Source organism: Chionomys nivalis, chromosome 11 (genome assembly GCF_950005125.1).
Source record: "Chionomys nivalis chromosome 11, mChiNiv1.1, whole genome shotgun sequence".
Taxonomy (NCBI): Eukaryota; Metazoa; Chordata; class Mammalia; order Rodentia; family Cricetidae; genus Chionomys; species Chionomys nivalis.
This window is the reverse complement of record NC_080096.1, coordinates 40,063,786-40,090,328: the sequence shown is the minus strand read 5'-3', so window position 1 is coordinate 40,090,328 and position 26,543 is coordinate 40,063,786. Positions and strand designations below refer to the sequence as shown.

Below are 26,543 nucleotides of genomic sequence, written 5' to 3'. Positions count from 1 at the left end.
ATCAGGGAAGTCTTCCCAGGGGAAGAAGTACTTGTGGTGCACCTTGAAGAACAAGGAATTATTGCCTAAAGGAGAAGGAAGTACTTTCCAGGGGAGGAACCATTGTGACCAAAGAGGTGAGCGTATACGTGCGTGCAAGCATGCCAGTGTATTGCAGATGTACATATATGACCCAGTGGCTATGTGAGTGTGCATGAGTGTATGTAGATGAGCGTGTCAGTACATGTGTGTGCAATTATATCTGAAGTGGCTTGGCTGGACCGAGGTAGAGCAGCAGGGGGCAGATGCTCAGAAGGATGGAACCAAGACCGAGGGATTAACTAATAGTCGAGAGAGGAATTAGAACCCTTCTAACTCAGAGTGAAAACCTCAGGACGGACTGAACAAATGCCAGGGAAGGATTGTGGCCCGGGGACTTTTGGACTGACAGTTCTCTCTCAGTGTGTGACAAGCCAGCAGTTCGCAGTGCTTATCCATTCTGTGTTGGGTCAGCCTCTGAGGAGGGCTGGACACAGCCAAGAAAGGCATGGATGGTCCCAGCCCTCAGAGAGTCGGAGTCCAAACAGACGGGATCTATATAAAGTGTCAGAGGCCAGCAAAACCTCCTACAATCCAAATTATTGTTTCTGAGAAGCCCCGGGGTTCTATGGAACATTCCAGGCCTTTCTAGCTCTGGTCTGATTCTTAACTTCTGCTAATTCTTGCCCTTGTTACTTGGGGATTCATATCTTTCTTCATTTCAGTTTCTAGGACAGTAAGGCCAGGCCTGGGACTGCTGTCTGGTGTCCAGATGTCTTCGCCTTCTGGCTGTAGGGCACTGTGAACCCCCAGAACTGGCTGAAGCCTGGACTCAAGTGGTGGCTTACTAGGCACTGGCCACATGTTGGAAGGTTATACCTATTCCAGGACAGAGAAGCAAGTAAACAGAGTCTGAGGGTGCCTCCCCGATGCACACACACGGAAGAACACAGGAATTGAGAGGGACAAACGGCTCAACATGCGGGAAAGATGGGCATCCGTCCCCTTCATTCTCACACCCCTTGCTGCTTGCCCCTTTGAACCAGGCTCTTGTGGGCTCTTGATCTTGCCGGTATAGGGGGAAAGCCAGACAGGAGAGCAAGGCACATGGGCAAGTGAGTTGTCCTTTGGAAAATAAGTTGTAATTCGTTAGATGTGGGAACGGTATGGTCCAGGAGTATCGTCTTCAGGAGTGGCTGGAAATCTGCTAATGCCAGAGTATTAGTCGAGGATGAGACTAGAAAGGCCAGCAGGGTCCAGCCAGGCTACATTAATACACATGGAAGACCTAGTGTTTAGTATGGAGACCATAACGTGGTACAAATAGAGGCCTCCCCAGGCTAAGATCACTTGGATATAATGGACAGAACTGGGGACCAACTCCACAGGACGATAATCAACGTGACCTGGAGGGTCGGTGAGTCACCATCCCAGATCAGGACCTTTGAGTGCCTCCCCTACTCAGCCAGTGCATTTGCTGTAACTTAATCAGTCACTTTCTCGTGTGTCACTCACATCTGTCAGTGAGCCCTCCAAGCCCATCAGACAGTGCCTGCCACAGCCCCTGCCAGCTCATCCCTCATCCTCCAGGGCCTGATTCCTGAGCTCCTGAGGGGCTCTCCCGATGACGTTTGATTGACAGCACCTGGAGTCAGCCATCAGTTTAGGTGGCGGTTATTTATGTGTGCTCACTTCCAGTAACTGACCTCAGAAGGGCATATGGCATGGATAAGGGGCCGTGTAGAAGGTGGAAGTTTTCAAGATGCTAGAAACAACTGGACAAAAACCAGTTAGGTATTTTAACCTGCTTCATTTAGAAAAAGACATATTTACCTGGTCTGATTTTACAGGAAATGAGTTAGGGAAGGTATTCAGAAAAGTAATTGGAGCGACAAAATATTTCATGGTTGCTGCTTCATGTACCAAGTATCGTGTGACTATTTCAAGACCTGCCTGATGGGTCCAGAGAGCCAGATCCACACTTCCTAAGCTGCCCTGAACTCCACTCTGTGTCCTAGAACTCCAGAGGTTTTCTGCTTTATTTTCTCTCTAGCCTGTTCCGGTGCTGAGATCCAGCCTCCTGCCCCTCTCTGGAGTCAGCGTTAGAGTGCATTTACACTGTCATGCTTTCTATCCAGTTGCATAATGCTCCGTGCCTCAGTTTCTCCATCTGTAAAGTAAGGCTCATGATAAGAGTGCTCCAACCCTAGATGCTTGATGATATAACATCCATGGTGTCTGGGACCTTCAAGATGATAGCAGCTGAAGAGACACACTTTGTTCCCAGCCCTGGTCCATAGGATCACTCTGGGGACGGTTGGGAGGTGAGAGGTTTAAGAGGACTGTCCTGGTGCCGTTCATGTGCCACATACACCCCTGGCCAAGCGTCACGCTGCCTGCAGAAGGCTGAAACACTGTCCATGAGAAGAGGCTGCATGTGGTCTATGCTCAAACTCTTCAGAACCTAGAGGGAAACCTCTTTCTGCTAAATGCCATTTCTGCGCACTGGTTTCCCACCGATGGTCCTCGGCACATCCTACGGAGACTGTTTCCGGGCCTCTCTAGAGGCCCAAGGACAGGACCCCAGTCCAGGAGTATGGGCAAGGCTCACACACGTAGGAGCCTTTGGTTCATCCGTGTTCCCTACTTGGCCTCCATGCCCTGCGGCCATTCTAAAGCTCTGCCCAAGGGGACAACAGCTTCATGGCAGAACCACAGCCCGGTTAGAGATTACAGAAGCAGAGCAAGCCCTGAGACTTTCTCAGCCAGCACCTTGCTCTGTAAGGAGGGAGAGAGACATGACCACCAGAGCAGAGATGGCCAGTCCTTAGATATGAATGTCCATGTAAATCTTTTGGAACATTCCAGCCTCAGGATTCCTGAGCCTAGAAAGGCAGGTAAGGTCACCCAAGTCTGTCCAGAGATGGCTCTAGACATCCGGAGAGTAGCTAGGCCATCTCAGATACCCATGCCCCTCCCTGCTTGTGTGGGCTTCTCTGCGCTGTACCTCGAGAGCATCGCCTCCATGTCTTTGAAGCCCTGGTGGCATCCTGGAAGGCAGTGTGTTGTCCTTCAGAGGTGGCATCTGCGGTCCAGAGGGCATGTCAGCAGCAAGCTGGTGGGCTTGTGTCGCTGCCTCCCTAATGTGACCCAAGCCATCTCTACCCACACTCTTCTAGTGTCCCTGATACCCACAGACTCAAACCAGGATCTGCATTGGTACTAACGGATTACCTAATTATCCAATCCCGGTTCTTCCTCAGAGTTCTAGAACTCTAGAGACCAGCATGGGTGGCCTCTTCCCTGTAGAGACCTTCCTTAGCCTCCTCCCAGGCAAAGGTCACCTTACCTAGTCAGTCTTGAGGCCAAGTGTTTTCCTGATGACGTTACTGTTACCCCTCCTGACCTTGTCTGCTTGCCGCATTGGTGTCAGTGTGGCCTCACTCGTGTGTGACCCGCAGAGGGCAGAGGCCACATGTATGCTGTTTCCCACGCTGTCTCCTTCAGCTAGAGGAGAGCTATGTACCTTGTACCTTAAGACACTTAAAGAATATAGTTAATGTGTGTGGGTGCATGGCTGTCTGGCTGGATGGACAGTTAGGTAAGGCCGCCTCAGACAGGGCACAGCATCCGAGAGCTGTGCACACTGAAGCTGGATGGGTTCCAGGGAACCTGGGATAGACGCCCGTCTTGTGAGAAATCCGAGGGAAGTGACCCACGCCCAGACTGAACTGTCTGAGCACACCTGTTTCGGTCCAGGTGCACAGTGGAACTTTCCTGCTCTTCCGCAGGGGCCATCCCGAGCTGTGGGACAGGGTTTGGGGTTTGAAGAGAGACCAAGAATGCTGGAAGTCCTACAGTTAGCTAGGGATTGGTTGCTGCGTAGACCTCCAGAGGTCCAGGTGGTTCTGTATTTAAAGGAGCCGTGTAAAAGACATCTGTGCTGGGTAGCTTCTCCCTGCCCAGCTCCCTCCCATCCAAGGCTGATGACAAAAATAGAAAGCCTCACAAGAGGCGGCCTCCTATGTGACTGTGGCTGGGTAGAGGGGCCTCGACAAGAAGGATGGGGGTGGGAGGCTCTTAGGCCATGGGAATGTTTGCTTTGCTTCCCCGAGAGCTGGCTGTGGCCATGTAAATCACCCTGAGGAGATCCGGAGGGTCCCAAATGCATCTGCTGGTTTTTATAAAGAGAGAAAGACAAAGACAACAATCTTTGTGGTCGGCATAAAGTATTTTAATCATTAATGAACAAGGGAAGAGTAAACCCCCGGAGCAGGCAGGAATTCGAGGGGAGGCTGGCGAGTGCTGCCCCTCCCCCTGCCACCTGGGCCTTGCTGTGCAGAGCTGGTCCAGGCACAGAAGCAGCAGGGATGGCGGAGGGGCCCTGCTCAAGGATTTGAAGGGAACTGCCTGGTTCTACCCACTGTGGCACACTGTCCATCCATAGCAGCATACACCTGGGCATACGTGAGGCATGGGAATGCTGCAGGGGAGAGTCCAGGGTTCGGGGCTTTGTGCTCAGTGACAGTGTGCATGTGGGAGCATGTGTCTGTATGCATGTTAAACTTTCAGATTAGGGGACATGTCGTTTGTCCACATGATTGCATGTCTGCATGACTGTAGGTCTCCATGGTCTGAATGAATGTGGGGCATTTGAAGTGTGTTGGGCGGGTATGCTTGCAGAATATATGTTTAGGTTGTGTATTTGGATTGTGGGAATGTAAGTGTGGGTTTTGGTATGGGGTGGGAGGGTTTATATAGCTAGGTATGTGCGTTTTGGGGTGGAAATAGAAATACTGTGTGTTCACAAGCGCCATTACACATCTCCATCCAAGGTATCCACATCCCATACACATTCTGCACCCAGTACGTGCCCCATAGCACAAATACTACAGGATGTATTGTGTGTGCTTAGGTGTATGTTTCGGGAAGTTGGTCTGGCTATGGCGTGTGCTTATGTTTAGGGAGCACATGTACCTACTAGATATGCATGTGTAGTTGGGCATGTGTGTGTTGGAAGAAGCTGGAGAGGATGTTTTCAGTGTCGCATGTGTAGTGAGTGGGGAAAACAAGGAGGGTTAACTTGGGGTGCAGTGTCAGGGTGGTAGGATGATTAACTTTGCCTTGAGCAATATGGTACATGTGTGTTAGGTCTAAAGGGTTGGTGCGTGTGTGCTGGATGTGCACTCTGTGTTTGAGGCATGTGCATGTATTGATAGAAGGGATTGTTATTGGGGGTAAGGAGTTGGTGTGTACTGGGTGTGCTTTGTGCATCTTTGGGGTATTAAAAGTTGGTGTGTGTTCCTTGTGTGTATACCGGTGGTAGAGTTGGTGTGTGCATGTTGGGTGCTTATAGTGTTTTTGTTGGGTATGGGAAGATACTGTGTGTGTTAGGCATTCATTGTATATCTGTTGGGTGTAGGAAGCTGATCTCTTAGATGCTTCGTGTGCATTGTTTGTGGGGGGCACGCGTACATGTATGTATTTTGAGTAGGTGGGTAGGACTGGTCTAGGGCTCCAGTTCCTGCGAGAGAAGCCACACTCTGTGGCTGGTTTAGCTGGATTCTCATGCCCCACACCAGTCTCAAACCGAGAGCCACATGGGTGCTGCAGCTGGCATGCAGGGATAGTTCTTGGAGACATGGACAGGCTCAGAGAATGGAGAGAGCTCTGATGTCAAGGTTTAGGTGTGGTCACCGCAAAGGTCTGAGGGGATTGTGGGCGTCCAGAAAGTCAGGTTAAACATGCGAAGAACAGAAGAGAACTGGTTTGTGGAGCTCAAGGAGGCCCTGACAGGGTGGAGGGCGCTGCCAGAAGTACTCCCTGAGCCCTCATCGGCTTCTGTTCATGTAGCTGTCTCGTGGGGTCCCTTGGCTCTGGGATACCTTCAGTAATGACTGACCTGGAATCTTCCCAGCAGCCCAGGGAGGGTCAGTTCAGAGACAGTTACCCCACTGAGCCTGAGGCTGGAGGGAACATCCCTTCCATGGACTGAAGGTCCAGTGGGTCCGATAGAGGCTGAGGGACCCCCCAGCCTGCCTCTTCAGCAAGAGGCATAGGTTTGGGCGTAGGTTGTATGGTATGGATGGGCCACCATAGGTCCCAAGAGGATGGCTCCTTACTTTCCTGGGGGGGCTCAGTAACTGCAAGAAGCAAATGATTCCATTTCTTTGTATAAGAAACACAATCATGAAGAATTTCGGAGAGCAGGGAAGAGCAGAGGCCTCCCAGCCACGTGACGGAGGCTGTCATTTGGCTCTTTCCTGCCATACCAGAGGGAGTGCTGAGCGCAGCATCTGGACTGAGTAAATACTCAGCAAAGGGTAACTTGGCAGGTTGCTGGCAGGATGTGCCACTAAGAAGAGCTTAAGTCCCAGTTTGCCCTCATCTTGGATGAGGTTCTTCACCTCCCTGTTTCTCAAGTTTCCAGTGGGGTTGCAGAGAAGACTATGAACGATTAGCAGGGTTAAGTGCGGTGTTGCAAACCTAAAATCTCCCATGCACATCGTTTTTCACAGCAGTATTATAGTCCCTTATGTGAGCTGTGATAAAAAATTTATTCAGCTAACTGGTGGACTGGTCTGCTATTTGTACTTTATAACAAGAACATTCAGTAACTATCTTCTTGCATAAAACGTTAGATCTCCAGTGTTAGTGGGCCCACAATGGAGAAGGGCTGAGGACAGCTTGAACCTGTCCCCCAGAGTCTGTTCCTCCATGCCCAGTCTGGAGTCAGAGTTCCCCTGACTGCTGCAAAGCCAGCCCCAGGATGCTCACGGCTAAACCCCTTCTGATATCATCATCCATGATTTGTAGTGGTGGATCCTGAACCACAGCCTGTGCTCCCTGTGGGAGAATATTCCTTTCCCACCCATTGGAGCATGTCTGCCTGTAAGGAAACGGACTCCTTCCCGATGAAATCAAATCCAGATCCCTCTGGGTTGGCAGGGGAGAGAGGAAACCTCAGAGTTGGTTCAGTCTAGTGGCCCTAACACCTGTTGGGGGAGCCACACCTCTTTATAGGGTCTCCTGCCACTTGAGGCCAGCCCCATGGGGTTCCTCTTCCCTGCTGGGGTTTTGGCAGGCTGGGCTATGATTGTCCCTCCTGCCTCAAGCTCCACTCTGTCATTTCCTAGATGGATGCACAGAGCAGGGTACAGCTCTGTGGCTGTCTGCTTGTCTGCAGTGTGGGAATGACAGCATGGACCTGTGGGAGGAAAACATTGCTGGCTCTCCTGGCTTCAATATGGCCTCACATGCGGTGAGAATTGCATGTGTGCTCCCTTTCAGTGCAAAAGCAGCCACCTTTGCAGTCATAGAGCTGGGAAGGGATCATACCCTGGTTATGTTAACGATCTCACAGCTCAGTGAAATAAAAGGCGACAGCTGGGTTTTTGCATGGGCAAAGGCTTGAATGATGTGTCTCTGGGCCGTTATACAGATGGTCAGGTGCCCGGAACGCAATGCCTGACGCTAACCAGGAAAATGGAAACAGCAGACGAGAAGCGGTGTGGCGCTGCTTGGTTTCATGGCAGGAACTAAAATCAGGGCTTTGATAGAGGGTTGTAGGATGTTGAGAACCCTGGAGCCCTCACACATTGATAGTGCCCTGGCTTTAGGATACAGTCTGCTGATCAAGCTGATGTCGGCTGCCATCTATGTGGACTTGTCACTCCACTCCAAATTACATACCAAAGAGAGGACTACACCCAAGCCCACACGTGAAGACTCATGGCCTCTCTAATCAGAACCCAAAATGTAGAGAACAGCCTAAGTGTCTGCCAGTGGACAGACAGACAGGTCTGTCACCTCCACAGAGCAGAACACGTCTAAATTGTTATTATTTTATGTGTTTATTATATTTGTGTGTGATGGCAGGGCATGCTTGCCACAGCACATGTATGGTTGTCAGAGGATAACTCTTGGTAGTTGGTCCTCTCCTTCCACTTAAACATGGGTTCCTGAAATTGAACTCAAGTTGTAAGGCTTGCACGACCATCGACTTTACCCACTGACCCATCTTTACTGGCCCCAACAGAACATTACTAAGCCCTAAAAGTGACTAGGGTACTGTGTACCCTGCAGCACAGCACAGAGGAATCTTAGAAGCATGGTGCTAAGCCAGAGAAGCCAGGCATAAAACCCATGTGGTATACAACTCAACCTACATAAGTGTAAAAAAACAAAACAAAACAACAAAAAAAGACAGTCTATAGGAATAGAAAGTCTACAGTTCCTGGGGACTCGGGAGAGGGAGACGTGAGGAGCGAGTGACTGCCAAGTGGCAGTGTTTCTTTGGGTGAAAATGTTCCTCAAACCACTGTGGTGATGGTTGCCCAGGCGTGAATATGCTGACAGCCACTGAATTATATGCTTTACATGGTGGGTTTTATGGTCGTGTGTGTTCCTTCTCTGCCGAGGAGCGATTGAAGAGCTTTACTGAAACCTCTGGATGACCACAGAAAACACACCCAGCACATCTGGCCTCAGGCTTGACCTTCCTCTCGGCTCAGCTACATAGGGCAGGGGCTGGGGCCAGCTCAGTAGCCTCTGAGCTGCTGCAAGGCCAGGCCTGGGGCTGTGGCACAGCACGAAAGAGAATGGCAGAAGCTTGAGGTCTGATGAATGAATAGCTTGTGATGGTTTTATACGGGGCCCACAGTGCAGTTGGACGGAGAGCACAGTCCTCTGTCTGTCCCTCACTGGAGACCCTCCCCTCAGTGACGTGAGCTCTTTCGGGAGCTGATGAACCCCGTTTCTAGTGAGAAATAACTGACACCTGCCCTGGTGATTCTGACAACTGTTTCGAGCAGAGAGAGGCACACAAAACACTAAGCCCCAGCCTACACCCCAGAGTCACCAAGTTGGTGTTTCCTGATGCGGTGCTTCCCTCAGCAGGGAAGCTACTGTGTCAGGTAGCAGACGTGTTCAACTGGCCCTCAGAGATCCGTGGGTCTCTGCCGAGAGCTCCGCTGCCATCGAAGTGTTGGGTGTGTGTTAGGAACTGAGAGCAGGTGTCTCAGACATGGCTAGCTACTGCTGTCCCTCCGCAAGAGCCCCTGCTGTAGAGGAGTGGAGTTCAAGGCCAGGATGCTATCTAGCACTGTGAACGTGATGAGAAGGACAGCCCTGGCTGCATCCACTGCTGCCTCTGCTACCTGCCACCCCTGTCCAGTGGAGCTGTTGCTGGAAGAGTGGTAGCCTGAGGCCAGCAGTCAGAGAGCACAGGGCTGGACGATTGGAGGTGTAGCCTCCTCTGTTGGGCTACCGCCAGTCTGATGCTTAGTTTTGAGCCCATATCTGTAGCGTCCCTCTGCCTCAGATGCTCTGTGATTTTAAAAGCAAAGAGCCTTTCTTCTTACCCAGCAGTGGGATGGGACAAGAAGGCTGCCATTGATGGAGCAGTTTGCTGCCATCATCAGGACCCTCCTGGAGCTTCTGCTGTACAGCCAGTCGGTTGCCAGGTCAAGACCAGGACTGCCCTGTGTCTGACTCCTCCCTGCAGCAGTAGGAACAGGCACAGAGTCTGGAAGTTACTGTGCTGAGCATGAGGCTGTGATGGAGGGAAGAACATGGCTGGGGACCCTAGGGAAATTAAGGGAGGCTTCTGGAAGAGGAGGCTATGAGCTGGAGATTGCTGGGTGACATGCATTCTGCGTGGATGATGGTAGGAGAAGGAACACATGGGAACTGGCTCTGTGCGGTGGACCAACACTTCACTGACCCTACCACCCCAATCATGTGTTTGTCCTTACAGTAAGTCTACTGGAAGGAGGATCACATCTGCTCCAGGACAGGGACAGGTGACATGCCTAAGACCTGAGCCAGCAAGCAAGGGAATTGAACTTGTTTGAGGAGGGCCCGCTTGTTTGTCCTGGCTGCCCTGCTAGTTTAGCCCTGAAATAATCACACAGAAACTACATTAATTAAATCACTGCTTGGCCCATAAGCTCTAACTTCTTATTGGATAACTCTTACATCTTAGTTTAACCCATTTCTAGTAATCTGTATATCACCACGAGGTTGTGGCCTACCAGCAAAGTTTCAGCACGTCTGTCTCCAGTAGCAGATCCATGGCATCCCTCTGACTCCGCCTTTCTTTCCCCCTGCATTCAGTTCTGTCTTCCCTGCGTACCTAAGTTCTGCCCTATCAACAGGCCAAGGCAGTTTCTTTATTCATTAATGATAATCACAGCACACAGAGGGGACTCCCACATCATGAACTTATCTCCTGATCCATAGCTCAGGCCCCAAACAGGTGACTCAGGAATGTGCTCCAGTGTCTGAGGCTGTGGCAATGGGTGTTGAAGGTTCACTGCCCCTCCCCAGGGCTCTGCAGGTTAGTGTTATTCTGGGGGTGCAGTGTAGCCATTGCTCTCCCCGTCTGTTCCCATCATTTAACCTGCCACTCTATTTCCCTGCCGCCTCAGTCATCCCTGGCTACCGTGTGGGAACCAGCTCATTGAGCTCATCCTTGTAAGCAGGCATCCATGACCTTCATCCAGGGAGTAATGGAAGGGTCCCCAATACAGGCATGCAGCGGTCAGCACTGTGGGCTTCATTCTAAAGTTGATCATCACCCATCACTTCCCTAGCCCTCAGAGCATCTCTGGGAGTCATCACAAACATGAATGAAAGACGCTGTTACACAGGACAGGAGTAAATGTCCCTTCCAGACCTGACTTGGATCTTCTACTAACTCATGGAGGGTAGGTACATCCTGTAGCCCGAAGTTATATGCTGAGCCAAGAGAAGTCTAGAATTGCAACCTTAAAGGATTACAGTGCCCACTAACTTTTTATAACACTCCACAGTATAAAATATGAGAGAGTAAGAATAAATATGAAGATAGCAGAGTGTAGCGAAGACCGATACCCCTGCTGGTACCACTCAGAACTGTTATTTTGGAGGTTTTTCCAGACCTTAACCTATCACATGATAAATACACCTTACTAAATGGCGCCATCCTGTTCTTGTTTTTTGTTTTTTTTTTTCAGTGTATTTTGAACATCTAACCATGCAGTTAGCTGAGTGTGTGGGACATGAATGAATGATTGAATGGTGAGTGAATTCCAGTAGGTTCTACTATGTCACCAGCCAGATAGGCTTGGGAACTGCCTGGACTGCTTTCTCGTAGATACGGGTACCCACCTCTCTCCAAATCCCTGTCCCCCACAGCCCTTGAACCCTCAGTTTCTAGGTCTGTGTTAAGGACTATGGGTGGCAGTACTTCAGCAGTGTCTGGCGCTGTCTCTTTGTAGCCCACTGAGGTGTCTCATCCTTACCACTCTCGTGATGGAGCAGGCATGCTAAAGCCTGGAGTTAGATGGTTTGTGCCAATCAGAGCCTTACGGGGCACTAGAATTCGAATCCAAACTCAGGTAACTGCAAGATACTCTGCCCACCAAGATAAACGCGGGAGCAGGAGGATCCTGCCTGGGACTGCAGGGATACACACACTGCCAGATGTAGGAGGACAGGAAGTCTTGGTAAGCCTTTTGACAGCTAGGTGTCTCTACCTGTCCTATGAGGGCCTTTGGGGGCCCAGCTAGGCCTGATAGGTTCCCTGGGCAGTCCTTAAGAGGCTCAGGACTCTCCCTAAAGGTCCCTGCTGTGATACCCTCATTGGTGCTGAGCCCTAACACTTACAGGGACTCCAGGATGAGGGAACATTGTTGTAAAAGCCAAGTTATGCAATCCCTGTATGCCAAGGAGTGAGCTAGCAAATCCGGGGGATGGCAGGCTGTGCTTTTATTCTAAGCTCAGGATGGGTTTTGAGCCACGACAACAGCAGGCTGGCAGTCTGAGAGTGCCTGGCCATGGGCAGATGATTGACATGGAGGGTGATGAACAGAATTTGCCAGGATCCAGATTAGCCACAGAGAAGCCAGCAGGAGAGTTGGGCAGGGCGTATGGAGGATAGGAGGTCTCCCCTAGTTTGGACCCTGGGCTATACTCAGCCTGCTTCCTCCTGGACCACACTGCAGATGCCACTTTCTAGTCTCAGCCCTGTTGACAGTCTCAGGGTCCTGCCTGGGTCCAAGTGCCAAGCAACAATTTTTCTGTGAATTACTGGTGCCCATGTCACAGCTGAGCAGCTCAGTGCAATGGCATCCTTCTCTTTTTGTCTTTCTCTATGTTCGAAGCCAAAGCTAAGTGTTTTAATTTCACATTATTCCTGACATAATGCTAATGAGTTCCAGCCGTCCCCTGAGTTGGGGTGGTGAGCAGAGCCAGGCATCTGGGCAGCTGGCTTTCCCAGAAAGTGCCTCATGTCCCCAGAGCTCAGAGAAGCATGGTATAGTGAACACTTCCCCTCAGGGACTTGCTTATCACATGGACATGGCTCTTTGGTTTTTGTAACTGGTTCTTCAGTGTGGTGACAGCAGTGTGTTTCTCTCTGGCACCCCTGGGGAAGCTGAAAGCCTGGGCCTTTGTGGAGCCCAGTCCAGGCTGGGCTGTACTGCTGGAGATCTGCGGTTTTAGGAGACACCAGTTTTAACCGTCTGTCCTGTCCCTTTAAGAGACAAGCCATGTCTACTCCTTCCCCAGTTCTGCCGAGGCAAGCTGATCTTCAGCTTCCAGCCTGAGTCCCTCCCTTTCCATCTCTCTCTCCCTCTCTCTCCCTTCCTTCCCTCCCCCCTCTATTCCTTCTCCCCACTTGTCTCCCCCCCCCCTCTCTCTCTCCCCTTTTCCCCTTCCATAACCCACTAAATAAATATCCAACTCACTCTTCATGGTGTGCCTAATCTGTCTTGGTTTCTCACCCGCCATGGGGCTACCTGCCTGGGACCAGGCTGTCTTCGTGGCCTGCTGTGGCCTCAGCACCCACTGCCCTTTGCTACCCCTCAGGGACCTGCAGCATTTTACTTAAACCATTACATTGGTGCCTTGACTCGGATGCTCATTGTGGTGTCTGTGACTGCTGAGATTGTTTTCTGATGACTTAGTGACCATTTGTTCTTTCTCTAGTTTCTTTTGTGAGCCAATGTTTCCTTAGTCCCTGTAACACTTTGCTTTTGATCCAGTACATTGTAAGAACCCTGGTGTTGGGCATGCCCGGAAGCCTCATCTAAGCAAAGGGGTACTGTGGCCCCCCTAACTAGGGGAGTCTGAAAATCAGCCAAGCAGGGCCTAGATAAGGCTGCTGAAACTGACTGAGGTGTGCCATTGATGTCAGCTATGGCCTTCCTTGTCTTTGTTTCCCATGGGGTACTCTGGGTGTCGTCCATGTTCCTTATATCAGAACTCAATCTGAAGTTCACGAATGTGAGGAAAGTATATCTAGCTTTTAAGGTTACTACAGCTCAGGCCTCTGTGCCAGGGAGCCCACCGAGCAGTACCCAGAATTCCCTAGCATTCTCTCTGTTCTGGGACATGCAGGCTTATGTAAAACTGAAGAACCTTCAGTTGTCTCTAACACTGACACCTGCTAAGCCACCCTGCCCCATTTCTGGCCAGAGTCCACTTGTTCCCCATCCATCTGATCAAGTCTTATAGCTGGCTCCAGAAAATCTAAGTCTTCCACATTTGGGTGGGGCAGACCTCCTTGAGACACCCAGAAACCACCAAAAGGGCATCCAGGCTAGACAGTGCTGCCAGTGCCCCAGTCCAGGGATGGGACTACACAGTGCAAAGCTGCCCTACTTTGGGGGATTCCCTACCTTGTCCATGCTCTTGTCTCCCCTCTCTGTCCTGGCCAGAGCACTCTTTAGAAGATGGAAATTCAGGAGGCTTTGCTTTTTCTCCCCCAAGCTCACTCCTAGACCACACTAACCTGGGTGAGCACTGCTGGACAGCAAGATGCTGCCCCACTCTGCCCTGGAATCTGGCTCTAGATAAGGAAGGGAGAAGGGATTCCCTGGGTCATGCTTTTTGTTTTTATTTCATCTTTTACAGAGGTTCACATATATCCATGCTATGCCAGGCACCATCTTGGGCACTCTCGTGTGGGGTTATAGAGAAGCGTTGTTTGAAATAATAACCCCATGACTCATTTGGTCTGTAGAGTTCTTTCCACTTGGTCCTGAAGTTACGCAAAAGCCAAGAGTTTGCACCTGTCTACTTTCTGCTGAGTCATCTCTCCTTCCTGGTTCTCTCCTTTCTGCTGAGTCATCTCCACTCCCTGGTCCTCTCCTTTCTGCTGAGTCACCTCCACTCCCTGGTCCTCTCCTTTCTGCTGAGTCACCTCCACTCCCTGGTCCTCTCCTTTCTGCTGAGTCACCTCCACTCCCTGGCCCTAAAGTAGAGGCACAGTTCTTTCTCTTCACACACACACTCTACACAGATGAGAACCGAGTGAGGCCTAGTGGGGGAAGGCACTTTCCCAGAGTACCTGGCCTAGTGAAGGCTTCTGTGTGGGTAGGTAATCGCATATCACTGTGGACGCTGCAGAGTGGGCCATAAGCAGAACTTTTGACAGCAGGCCCCTTTCCACTATTGAACAGAGGCCTCTGACTGGCATGTGGGCCTCTCCCCTTCCTCAGCTCACAGGCCACTGGAGGAGCTGTGAGGTGTGGATCTCTATTACTGAATACCTGCTCCACCTACTGAGGCTCAGCCCTTAGGTCGTTTCCTTGCCATTCAGTGCCTCTGTTTACCCATCTCAAAGACAGAAACCTAGTCTTGCCCCCCGCCCCCCGGGGTTGTTGTGATCCTGATGGGACCAGGGAAGAAAGGCCCTCAGCACACTGAGGCGCTGGCCACCAGGATGGTTCTCCTTAGCTTTCGTTCCCTCTATAACTGGATGTCCTATGGCTGAACATAAATGTAACGCTGCTGCTATTGTCACCGTCCTTCACTAGTTTGAGGGCGCATCTGGGGTTGAGGCCTGGGACCTAGGTTGTCACTGTGGCACTGGCTTCAATCTGTGTTGCAAGTGTGATGTGAGGCCCCAGAGCCTCAAGCAAGGCCCCCGGAAATGTGCAGTGCATGAACAGGGAAAAGCCCACTTCAGCGCCCGTGGGAGCTCATGGCAGGTCAGCAGGAAGGAGGCTTAGGAAGGGCCTCAGTACAAGCCACACCTGAAAGAACCAGGACTGGACAGCAAATCAGGGGCTTTCTGAGAAGGGGACCGTATGGGTGTAGGCTGAGGGCAGGGCAGTGTGGACTGAGCTGGAGCAGGGTGGGAGCTGGGCATGGTTTAGGGAGGCCAGGAGGAAGGCGCTCTGCCTGATCCAAACCCAGGCTAATCTGGTTCGCTAGGAGATGTCAGGAGCCAGTGGGCCTCGCTTCTCCCTGCAGCTTCTGTGAGACCTCCTAGAGCTCTCTGGAGACCAAGACAGGGTACAAAGAACAACAGTCTTGGAGCCTGACCGTACTAGTGGGTGTCTGGATGCTGAGGTGTCGTCATGGAAACCTTTGTCTCCAGGTGGCAAGCCTTTCTTCTAGTACACATGTACCAGCCACCCCGAGGCTACCATTACTCCACATGTGTGTCAGTTTCTGCACGTGTTGTGTTGCGCACAGGCCGTGTACCAGTGAGCGTTTCTGTAGAGTTGGCATGTTTGTGTGCAGGTGGTGGTATCTGGGGCTTGTGTGTTTGGGTGTGTGCTTGTGTGTCATGAGTGGTGGGGTACATGTAGGGTATATGTGCAGGGCATGTGTACAAGAGAATATCTAGGTCTTGGTATGTGTGAGTTTGAATCTGTGTGTACTAGTGTCCTAATTCCATCTTTGACATACTGATTGCTAGCTTAAGAGGGAAAGTGTCAATTGTAGGATGTGCGTGCGTCTGTGATTCTGGGTCTCTATGGTGACCTGGTGTGATGCATGGGAGAGAGAACTAGCCTGCTTTGTCTCCCCTCCTGGGACTCTGACCCATAGGCCAAGTCTCTCTGTATACCCCTGGAAGGCAGGCCATCTGGGTCCTTGCTGACTGACCACCAAACCTCTAGGTCTCCCTCAACTACTAGGAATGGAAATCTGTTGCTTTTGTGGACAAGCGTTTCTGTTCAAGGTGGGCCTGACCCAGAGTTATCAGTGTGAGCCTGGTAAGGAAAGGTCCAGGCTCCACAGCCTCAGAACCCCCTTCCCAGGACAGGCATGACTCCTTTGTCCCTTTTCCCTTTCCTTGCTCTGTGTCCCGCTCTGGCATGGCTTGCCGGCTTCTCTGGGTGGTCAAAGGCTCCTGGAAGCTGGGTGAGTGAGAAGAGATTGCCACACTGGCCTGCCTGGGATGAGAGCGTCTCTCGAGCTACAGAGACTCCATCCTTAAGGAGCCCAGGGACTCTCGCGTGCATCCTAAAATCTCTGGCTCTTAGTCTCTACCTCTGATGAGGTAAATCGCTCTGCCTACATAATGGGCTTGGGGAGATGGTGTTGAGGGACTCTGCTCTGGTCCCAGGAATAGAGAAAATGTGAAGCTGCTGCAGGGTCATTCTCTGTGCCCCGAGTTAGACTAGACCCTCCCCCAGAGGCCTCGCAGTTTAGGCCAGTGTCCTTCAGCCCCACATCCTCAAACCTTCCATGTTAGTCTCTTCCCCAGAGGCCTGGCACAGCCCACGGCTCTGAAGAACCCTGTGAAAGCCACGAGGGGATGCTAGGATGGAACACCCAGGGCCAGCCTGAGTCTCCCCCAGGGTGGGCGGCTGAGGAGTGGCCCTCAATCTCCGGATGGCTGGCCTTTAAAGCTGGCCAAGCACAGCGTTGTTTGACATCCTGGAAAAGAATCTGGCACCGCACATTTCTCCCATCTAAATCACTGTAAAGTAACTTAAAAGTTTGTACAAAAACGAGAAGTTGATCTCTGAATGGCCTGCCAGGCTATTGTAACCTAATATATTTTACCCTTAAACCAGAAATGTGTTTGTTTAGAAGCAAGTCACTGGCAAATGCCAAATCTGGAGGCATTTCCTCCCCTGCCCTGCCTGACGCCCCGTTCCCTCAAACCTCTTCTTTATTCTCCGCATCCAGATTCCTCATCAGGGCATGAGAAACTGGGCCTTCCTTCCTTTGGGGCCATGTCAGCCCCAGGGAAGAAACTTGACGTTCATTAGGCACCCACTGTGTGCCAAGTCCTGCTCTGGGTACAGCAATGTATTTATTCCTCAGTTGTTTGTGGTGGCCCCATTTAGAGAGGAGAAAAACGAAGACAGAGATGTGACTAGCTCAACTTCTGTGTGAGTTTCTCCATGGTGCCATCATACACCTTATGTGTGAAACAGAGCCCTTGCTTCTTCCCCAATGGCCAGAGGGAAAGACATCATCACCAGAGCCAACTGTGTCCGCCACCCAGAAGGTTCTCCTGCAGGGTCTCAGCCCTTATTCATGAGCGAACAGCTCAGAAGGCAACTTGCTGAGAGCCTAACCGACCCAGGGCCTGAAAGGTCCTGGGCTTGGACTAGCACCTCCCCAGCCAGAACTGGAAGGGTCCTTGGGCTGAGCCTGGAGGGGAAGATGCTGCCTCCTTGGCTCCAGCCACGGCTCCCCTCTCTCTTTCATCTCCTGCCCTCCGTACTGTGAGCTGCACGCAGCAGTAATGGATTGCAGTGGACTTTTTTCAATTAGGCTGATTTCTCCTCTGCCTGTTACTATAAAACTCCAGATGGTCTGGGGCTTCACGGTTCCCGGGGTATTTTCCCCCATTATTTTAATCTTCTTTCGTAACACGCCCCACATGTGGGAACGGAGCCTTTCAAGGCGCTGCACTCTGTGGATCAGCCATGCTTTTCTCTCCGCTGTGTTACCCGGGTTTTCCTTTCTGTGTGGCAGCATCACAGAGAGCAACTCCCACCATCAGCCTGGGCCTCAGTTTGCTGAGACTCAGAACCCATGTTGGACCCAGTTTGAAATCCCAATGTAGCTCCTAACAGCCTGGTCTTGGTGCTCTCTGAGCACCCTGAGGATCTGAGCAGAGCTTAGGGATGTACAGCCATGTCAGTCAGACTTCAGGCCAGATCCAAGCTCTAGTTAGCTATGTGATATGGTGACATCACCTTTCCGAGCCTCACTCTGCTCGTCTGAAGGGTGGGACTGGGAAGTCACCCCTCTGACAGGGTGCATTGTCTTGATTCAGTAGAACACTAGACTGGTGGGTGTCTAAGAGATATTTGCCAGATACCTGGTATTTTGAGCTTTATTTTACTCCCTCTTAGAATGTATTTCAATGTTGATATTTCAGGTGAATGAGGGAAAAAAAACCCTAGCCTCCCATCCTGACATGCTTTGAGACTATTAGACACCATCTTCTCTAAGTATTCTTTCCCAGAATCGCCCATTCCCATGTGTGAGAGCCTTTGCTTCAAGCTCGATGAACCTGGAGTCTATCTGGGTAGTTAAACAACATGTTTAAATTTACCCTGAACAAGATGTGTTCACAGAAATGTCTGAAGGCCACTGGTGGCATCAAGACCAAGAGCCAAAGGATGCTACATACATGCTTTCATTTGCAAATACCACCCTCCTCATGAGCCCAGGAGATATCTGGGCTCTGGACAGGTGAGATAAACTCACCTGAGATCATCCCCTCAGAGTGTAGTGGTTAGATTGGTACCACACTGCACAAGATTCTGGAGCTCAGTGGGATGAGAGCTGATGACACTGTCAAGCACCACCAGGGCCAGATCATACTAGCCAGAATGCTGGGACAATATATGCATACATTTATACATACATACACATGCACACACAAACATGAGTGTGTGCTAAGGTACAAGAGTGTCAAGGGCAGACATTATCCGATTGCTAAGTTTTCATATGGCACTGACCTGGGAGGAGGCAGGTAGCTATGTAGATTCCCAGGTGAATCATGTGGCGGTGGGTGGAGAGATGGCACCTCCAAGGGCTGCTGGGGTCAAGGAGAAGGAAAGAGGTTCCTAGCTTTGGCATCGGGATAGAAGGTGGTCACTGCAGCAGAAGCCATGCTGGAGCACCCCAGGTGAACAGCCCAGCGTCATATTGTCTGCTGGGCCATGGAAGTAGTGGCACAGGAGTGTTCTGTAAGGATCAGCAATGCCAGAACTCACCTTTTATGTATTTAAAGGCAGCCCTACGCTCAGCCTTTGTCGCTAGAACCCTGATGCCCCTGCAGCTCCAACTGCCTGTGCTTGGGCCTGCTGTCTCCCTGAAATGAGTTTTTTTGGCACCTCATCTGCCAAAGCCTATGCCTCAGCCCCTTGGGCAGGCTTTGGAAATCCCCAGTCCAGCAACTGGAATGCCCCCACATTCAGTCCCTTCTCAGATCTCTGAGCATCTTCTGCTCTGTGGGGGATTTTAAGGAATTTTGTGCCTTTACTGATGGAAGGTAGAGTATGGTGAGGGGTTAGCCAGGTAATAGACAGCAAAGGGTGCAGAGCAAGAAGAGGAAAGAGGATTGTGGGAAGCGGGAGGGCGTGTGCACATGTGCGCACACACACAGAGAGCTCTCTTAGAGGTGTGACAGGCCAGAGACTACCCCAGGAAGACTGTCATTTAACCTGCTCTGAGGCCTTAAACGACAGCTACAGTGACAAGATCAGAAATTGATGTGTGTGGTTTCATTTAGGGCTCACACCACTCTCTAAGGTTAGCGTTCACCCAGTTTGCAGATGAAGAAACAGACTCACAGAATGACTTGCCTGGGCTTCTTCAGTGAGCAAGCAGCCATCTGTGGCAAGGGCCGTATCTGCAGTCACTGTGCTCGCTGCCATTGGGCCTCAGCTCCTCGTCTGATGGGCAGAGTTGTAAGCACCCAGAAGGCCATCGGGAAAAGGCAGCAAGCTGTGGAAGCAGCAGGCCCATTGGAGCCAGGCAGAAGCATTGACTCGATGGGTCCCCTCAGCCTCCTGGCTCTGACCTCATCTTTGCAGCTGTTAAATAGTGATAATAGAAAAGCTCACAGGGCTCGCAGGGGCTGAGCAGGTCTGGATTCTGGTCCTGATGGGAGCACGGATCTGCCAGAATCTGTGTGTCTTTATCTCAGATAAGAATAAAACAGCATCCCTTCTCTTCCTGCCATATCCCCTAGATGTCCTTGAAGTGACAGGCCACTTCCAAGACAGAGATGGGGAGAGAAGGCAGAGGTGCTGCCTGTGGGGTCAGGCAGGCTCCTCCTAGGAGGGGGTGCTTAAACAACAGAGGCATGTTTGCTGAGCGAACAGAGGAAGGAAAAGTCCTTGGAGGCCTCATAACATATCATGGAAGGCCTTTGGGATAGAGATTCCTGGCAAGTTCAGCGTCATCTCTCCACAGCTGATGTATGGGATACATGGGGTGGGAGAGGCACTTGTGGCATCCTGGAAGACATTAACTCAGATCCTGAACTTCTAAAAAATGTTTAGATTAAATTGTCAGTGTAGGAAGGGAAGGCTTCCCAGGAGGGGTGAGGAAGCAGGCGTTCGGAAGCCCAAAGATCCATAGATTCCTGGTGGGAAAGAGGTAAACTGATCCCCAGAGTCTGACAGGCTCTCCCAACGTCAGAGAAATCACGCAGCCAAGAGTTATTGGTCTCCTCCAACAGCCTTTCCCCCAAACCAGTCAGTAAGAACAAAGGGCCAAGAAGGATGCTGATTGGAAACCCTGCTCCTGCCCAGGTTCCTTCATCATCTAGGGATGAACTTGGCACGAGACCTTTGTAGGGGAACAGGGAGCAACTGGTCACCTGCTATTCCCCATCTGGGATTTCTTTGTTCTGATAAAGGAACAGGTCCCATAACTAGAAACCCAGCTGCAGAAGCTTACATTAGGTTGGCCCCAGCAACAGTCTGAACTGTGACATCCAAGGGGTCATTGTCTCTGACTCGTCTGTGTCCTTGTGGCTGTACAGGAAATTCTGCTACGGCTGCTGCTCTTGCCTGGGCTGCAGTCCTCTTCTATAACCGCAGCAACCCCCTTCTCTGCCCCTTCCCCAAGTCCTCCGTACCACTAACAGCCAAAGGTGACTTCTCGTGTGTGTGTGAGAGAGACTGTCCCCATTCCTTGTAAACTGTGCTCCTTCTAATTCCCATATGACTCTGTCCCCCTAATTCCTAGAGTGCACATCTGACCCTGATCCCTTCCCAGGGCCTGCCTCTCTGGGGACAAGATCATAAGCCAGGTGGACCACAGGATCTTACCTCTGCCCACAGACTTCTCTCCAGAAATATTCCAAACTTCCTAGCGGGTATTGTACCTTTAAAATTGACAAAGAATAGCCAGAGAATCAGGAGAGAGGGAGAACCTTTAGTGACTTCCTTCCCCTGAGGGGGAGGCTAGAGAAGCCCTGGCCCTCAAGGAACATGACTGCCCCCCTCTTTGTCCCCAGCTTCCTGCTACTAGCAGCCCAAGGGGACCTAGTGCCAGAAGACTGGAGTCAGCTGGGTCCTAACCTGGGATAGGTGCTCATGGCTGGCATATCAGCCCTGGGCATGGGGAGAAAGCCAATGGCTCAGTCTCTTCCTTCTCAACAAGCACAGACACCCACCTAGGCTTTGACATCAAATTTGGCCTATACCTTACCTTTGCTTTGTCATGTGACTTTGGGCAGGTCACTTTACCAATATGAGGACATTGATGTCACATGCTTCCGGGTTTTGTAGTTAAACACCAGCGCCATGACTGGAGCAGCAGGTACCAGCCACTGAGATGCACATAGCTGGAAGGACGGCTGGCATGGGCATACAATGGGGAGAGGCAGAGGATAGTCAGCAACACCACACTAAAGATTGGAACTGCTGCCTCAGCCAGTCTCTGAGCTGGACCTCGAAGGCTGAGCAGGGGGTAGGGGGCTAATCAGGAGAGGTGACCTTTCTTGTTGAGCGTCCTGCATCAACAAAGCCTGAAGACTGCCTTCTGCTAGAGGATGGGCAGAGAGGCAGGCAGGGAGGCCGCAGGGCAGAACGTCAGGTCTGTAAGGAGAGGGCCTTATAGGGGTTATATTGGTACGCCAAGGCGCCTGGGCGGCTGTGTGGTGAGCAGGCAGGGAGGATTTGACGTGAGGGCATATAGAGGAGAGTTCCAGGCTTGGCAGAAGTTGCAGGGACGGACGGTTGGGGCCATGGAGGATGAACTAGGTGACTCGTTTCTCCACACGTTCTCTGCCAGGAACCGTTTCACAGTTGTGCTGTGTCCACTACATGTCTGGTACTCGGCACACAGCGTACTAGATGGTGAGCGCAGGTCAGCTAAGTGACCAGATGAAGACTCAGATACTTCGGTATACAGATGCGACCATTGGTCTCACAGGGTTATCGAGGGTGATGCCTGTGTATAGTCCCTCATGGATAGCCACAGTCCCACAGTTGGCGAGGGGGTAGATACAGCATCAAGGCTGCAGGACACCCCAAAGCCTCTTGGGGATAGAGCCCTTCCAGTTCAGGCTGGACTCCTTCTGGGGTTCCACATCCAGACATGGCCTGCCTTGGAATTGCTGACTCCAGGGGACACGTTATTCCCCAAGTCAGAAGCAAAAAGGTCATCTTTGACCCCAGTGGCCCATTTCTGAGTCTTAGCCCTGGACACTTTGCTGGGGCAGCAGCGCTCCCAGATGCTTAGTGGGGGGACAGGCAGGTTTGGGGTGCTGTTTGCAGGCGGGTGGGCCCTCATCAGCCTCTCCTGCAGTTCGAAGGCTGCAGTAAAGCCTTCTCCCGCCTGGAGAACCTGAAGATCCATCTGCGGAGCCACACGGGTGAGAAGCCGTACCTGTGCCAGCACCCAGGTTGCCAGAAGGCCTTCAGCAACTCCAGTGACCGTGCCAAGCACCAACGCACCCACCTCGACACGGTAGGTAGGCCCGAGTGTGGAGGCCCTGGGGTGGAAGAGGGCTGCACATAGACCCTGCTCTCTAGGTGGAGTCTCAGGCTGTGTAACACGGGGTGGGAGTGGATGGGGCGTGTTCTTTGTATTATAGGATACTTAGTAGGCTCCCTGGCCTTCTACTAAGATGCTTCCCCCATCATCCTCCAGCTGTGACAAACACAAATGACTTGGGTATGGCCATATGTCCTCTGCGGATGTGGATGGCCGGACTAAATTTAACAGAGGCCTCCAGTAGAGATTACCCTATGTGGCCCATGAACCAGCCCAGGCCTGAGGCCTTATGGGAAAGCCGGTGCTCTTACATCCACAGTCTCTCTTTGACGGGCCAACTATGTCTGCATCCTGAGCATGCCCCTCCCTGCTCTTCCCACTCCTCACTTGGGGACAATGCATAGGCTCTTTAGGGCCGTTGTTGTCCCTCAAAGAGTTGTAGTTGGTGACACGTAAGAGCCATCTTGCCACAGCAGCCTGACCATCCCATACTGTCTATGTCTACTTCCCTGTCCTTGCTTATGCCAAGCAGCAGAGGCCCACAGCTCTGTCCCAGTTGCCCCACGTGTCCCCTGTGCAGATAAGGACATCAGCAAGAGTGTCGTCCCTAGACTGACCCCATTACCAAGGTCCCTGACCCATTTGACACAGGAGGAAGGTGGGCTTAGGGGTTCTCATGGCTGAACTCTGGTGACGGTGACAGACTCAGTCTTCATGCCAGTCTCACAGGTGCTGGAGAAAGTGGTGTGTCCCGTGGGAGGATCCCAACCCTGTGTGCAGCACAAGGCTGGAGTCTGCTAGAAAACCCCACCTCTGGACCTCCAAGCAGGTTCTCAGCTCTGCTGCAGATGTACGGGGAGCTGGGGTGGGGCTAGGCACCGGTTGATATACCTACCCTGTCCAATACGCCATTGAGGAAACAGACGCCCAAGAGGGTAACTGAGCTGTTAGCCATAAAGCAGAGGTCACACCTGAGAAGGCACAGAGTCCTCCAGGCCTAGCCCTTTATCTCACAGCTGGGAAACCAGGTTCAGAAATGTGAACAGAAAAAAATCACTGGCTTTGGAGCCAGGCCCTGGACTGTACCTTCTTTATCCCTGCCAGCCCCATAGTGTCACATACCTGTCCCAGTTCAAGCAAAGCTGAGACCCAAGTCAGGTCGTGTCTGTGTCAATGTCAGACAAGTGACAGAGCCAAATGCACCCTTGGCTAACTCCAATCGCAGGGCTCTTTACTGGAAAAGTTTGAAGGGTTGAGTCTGAGCAGAGGGGACAGAATGGCAAGGAACAGTCCCCAAGTCAAAACCAACTCCCCTCCCCTTATGGCTGACTGAGACCTGAAGTGAGCTGTGGTACTCCCAAGTCCCCTTCCCCTTGGTCACCTTTTCAGCCTGGGGGCCCTTGGCACTCTGCCCTTGTCCCTGAGAGAGGCAGTGAAAGCAAATATTGCCGAGGGCACAAGGCATCCAACAGTGGGCCTCTGCCCCACCCCCACCTCCCAGGTCTAGGGCATGTCCCCATGGCCTCTCTAGTTTCCTGTTCGATTCTTACTCCTGTCCTTACTGTATTTAGACCAGGCCTGTGGAACGGAGCTCCTGAGGGCTAGGCCAGGTCAGGTCCACACAAGCCCACAGGGTTACCCCAGGCCTTCATCTGTCTGAGAAGTTTCTGGCAGGTCTAGGTGTGCCACTCACAGCCCGCTCTCTGCCTAAGTAGCAAGGGCAGCTCCTTGCTGCTAGACCATGTGTGTCCCAGCCTGCAGCCTTCAGGTCAGCAGTCAGGCTCACACATAACACCACAGCTATCCCTGGCTTCAGAGAACACGGGGCCCACGGCAGGAAGGAGGTTGGTTCTCTGGACAGAGTGGAGAAAGCAAGCTTCAGCTCTGATTTTGGCTCTGCCTCTTGAGAGGGGATATAGCTGCGAACAGGGCAGCCCTTTCTTTCCTAGTCTGCCACTCAGGGACTTAATGTCAACCGGATCCTACCATTCCCAGTGTGGGCCTCGGTTTCCCCAGCAGCAGGATGGGGCCTGTTGGGGCACTCAGAGAAGAAAGCTCACTAATGGAGTCTCACACACACACCTCCTGGCTGTGGTGTCTGCTCAGCTGGAGCAGTTCTGATGGGCAGGTGTGGGAACCATGGGTGGCCAGTGCTTAACAGTACCGAACCTGGAGAGCCCTCAAAGATAGAGCTCTGTCCAGACAAGGAAGAGTAGCCTTGTTGACAGGAATAACACAGCCCCAGTCTTGGAACTTGTATGGGGATTCCGGGCGGAGGGTTTGGCTGGTGGTTTGGGACAGCCACGGGGTTTCCTGGGGGCTCAAGGGAGCTGGGCCTGAGGAATGTTCTATGCACGTCAAGCCCTGGAAAAACAAACACAAAGATGGGTCTTGCTGCCCTGTTTCCAAGCGAGTGTGCCTGCCACACAGAGCTGTTTGCTTTTAGACCAAAGCATGTGGATTTGTATCAGCATTCCCAGAGGACCAGGCCTGGGGCCAGTCAGCTCCGGGGCAGGGCAGGGCTCATGGGAGAGTATCCTGGGGTTGCGTGTTAGGGTGGAGGGGCTGTGTAAGCCTGTGGGACTCGCATGCTGAAGCAGGTGGTGGGCAGTCCGAGGCAGGCCTCCCTCTCCTGCCCCTGCCTTCCTGTTGGCCTAGTCACCTTCTTACTGCCTGTCTCTCTCTTTTTGTTGTTCTCCATTCTTTAACCTGGCAATCTCCGTGGCAGCTCCAAGGTATGGTTCCGGACATCTTTCTGCTTTTCCCCACAAGGCCTCGGACAGTGTGCACCTCTCCCAGCGTCCCTACCTCTGGTAGGGACAGAATTGCCTTGAGGCTTTGTGGGCAGTTCCACTTGGTGTGTCTGCTGACTGGGCATGGCAGTCCCTGGGGCTTACTCTTGAGAGGTGCCATTTCCTACACACACACACACACACACACACACACACACACACACACACACACACACTGCCGTTCCAGGAGGCAGTCCTAAGGGCTCTGAAGCACTCAGTGTGTTTTTAAAAGGAAGCCTTGTGAACTCCATACCCTAGTAGTAGCTGGGGACCCCAAGTTGGTCCTCATGAAAGCCCCTGAACTGCGAGGTGCAGACAGGACCATGAGTTGCCCTTCCCAGGTCTTCTGGAACGTGGCCAGGATTAGATGGCTCCCTCACTAGAAAGTAGGAAGTGCGGCCTGTAGGAATTTCAGATCAATCTAGAGAACAGGATCTGAGCAAGGATAAGAGGTGACAGGAGGAACATTGTGGGGTATGCGTGGGGACAGTGGGGGGAGGAGGACCCCAGTCAGTGCCTGAAATGATCTAGCTTCTGATTATCCGAGGGGCCGAGGGCCATGGCCGTCTATGACAAAAGCAGTGGGACACTGCATGGGAAGATATTAGGGGAGACCCTGGAGGAGTCCAAGCAGGGGTGGGGGTCCCTTTGTGCCTTCCAGGGCAGTGGGATGGTCACAGGGAGGGGCTTTGGCCATGTAGACAGCACAGCCTTCAGGTTCCTAGCTGTGCTCTCTGAGGTCGGCTCCCTCTGGCCTTCCAGTTATTGGAAGGAGGACCTTAGTTGCTGTGGTCCATAGTGCCACTTGGACCTGCTGAGGAATCATCCAGGCTGGCCCTGGGATGTCCACTCTTCCTCTCTTCATTCTCCTGTCCGGGACAAGCTCCTGTGTACCCCTGCTCCATACACTGCTTTTGTGAAGTGAGCTGTGAGGACACCTCTGTCACAGCCAGTGTGAGTCAGGAAGACCTGCAAAGCTCAATCAGTCCCCTCTTGCAGATGGGAGGCAACTCACCTGCACTCCCAACA

The 26,543-nt window shown here is 52.0% G+C and overlaps 1 protein-coding gene across 2 annotated transcripts in view; it reads left to right on the top strand.

Annotated features, from left to right (window-relative positions):
* Glis1 (GLIS family zinc finger 1) overlaps window positions 1-26,543 on the top strand; it is a 187,921-nt gene that overhangs the window by 147,272 nt on the left and 14,106 nt on the right. For both annotated transcript variants that reach the window (XM_057784900.1, XM_057784899.1), the window contains exon 4: window positions 22,534-22,695. In XM_057784900.1, coding sequence (XP_057640883.1) covers window positions 22,534-22,695 — 162 coding nt within the window. The remainder of the gene's footprint in view (window positions 1-22,533; window positions 22,696-26,543) is intronic.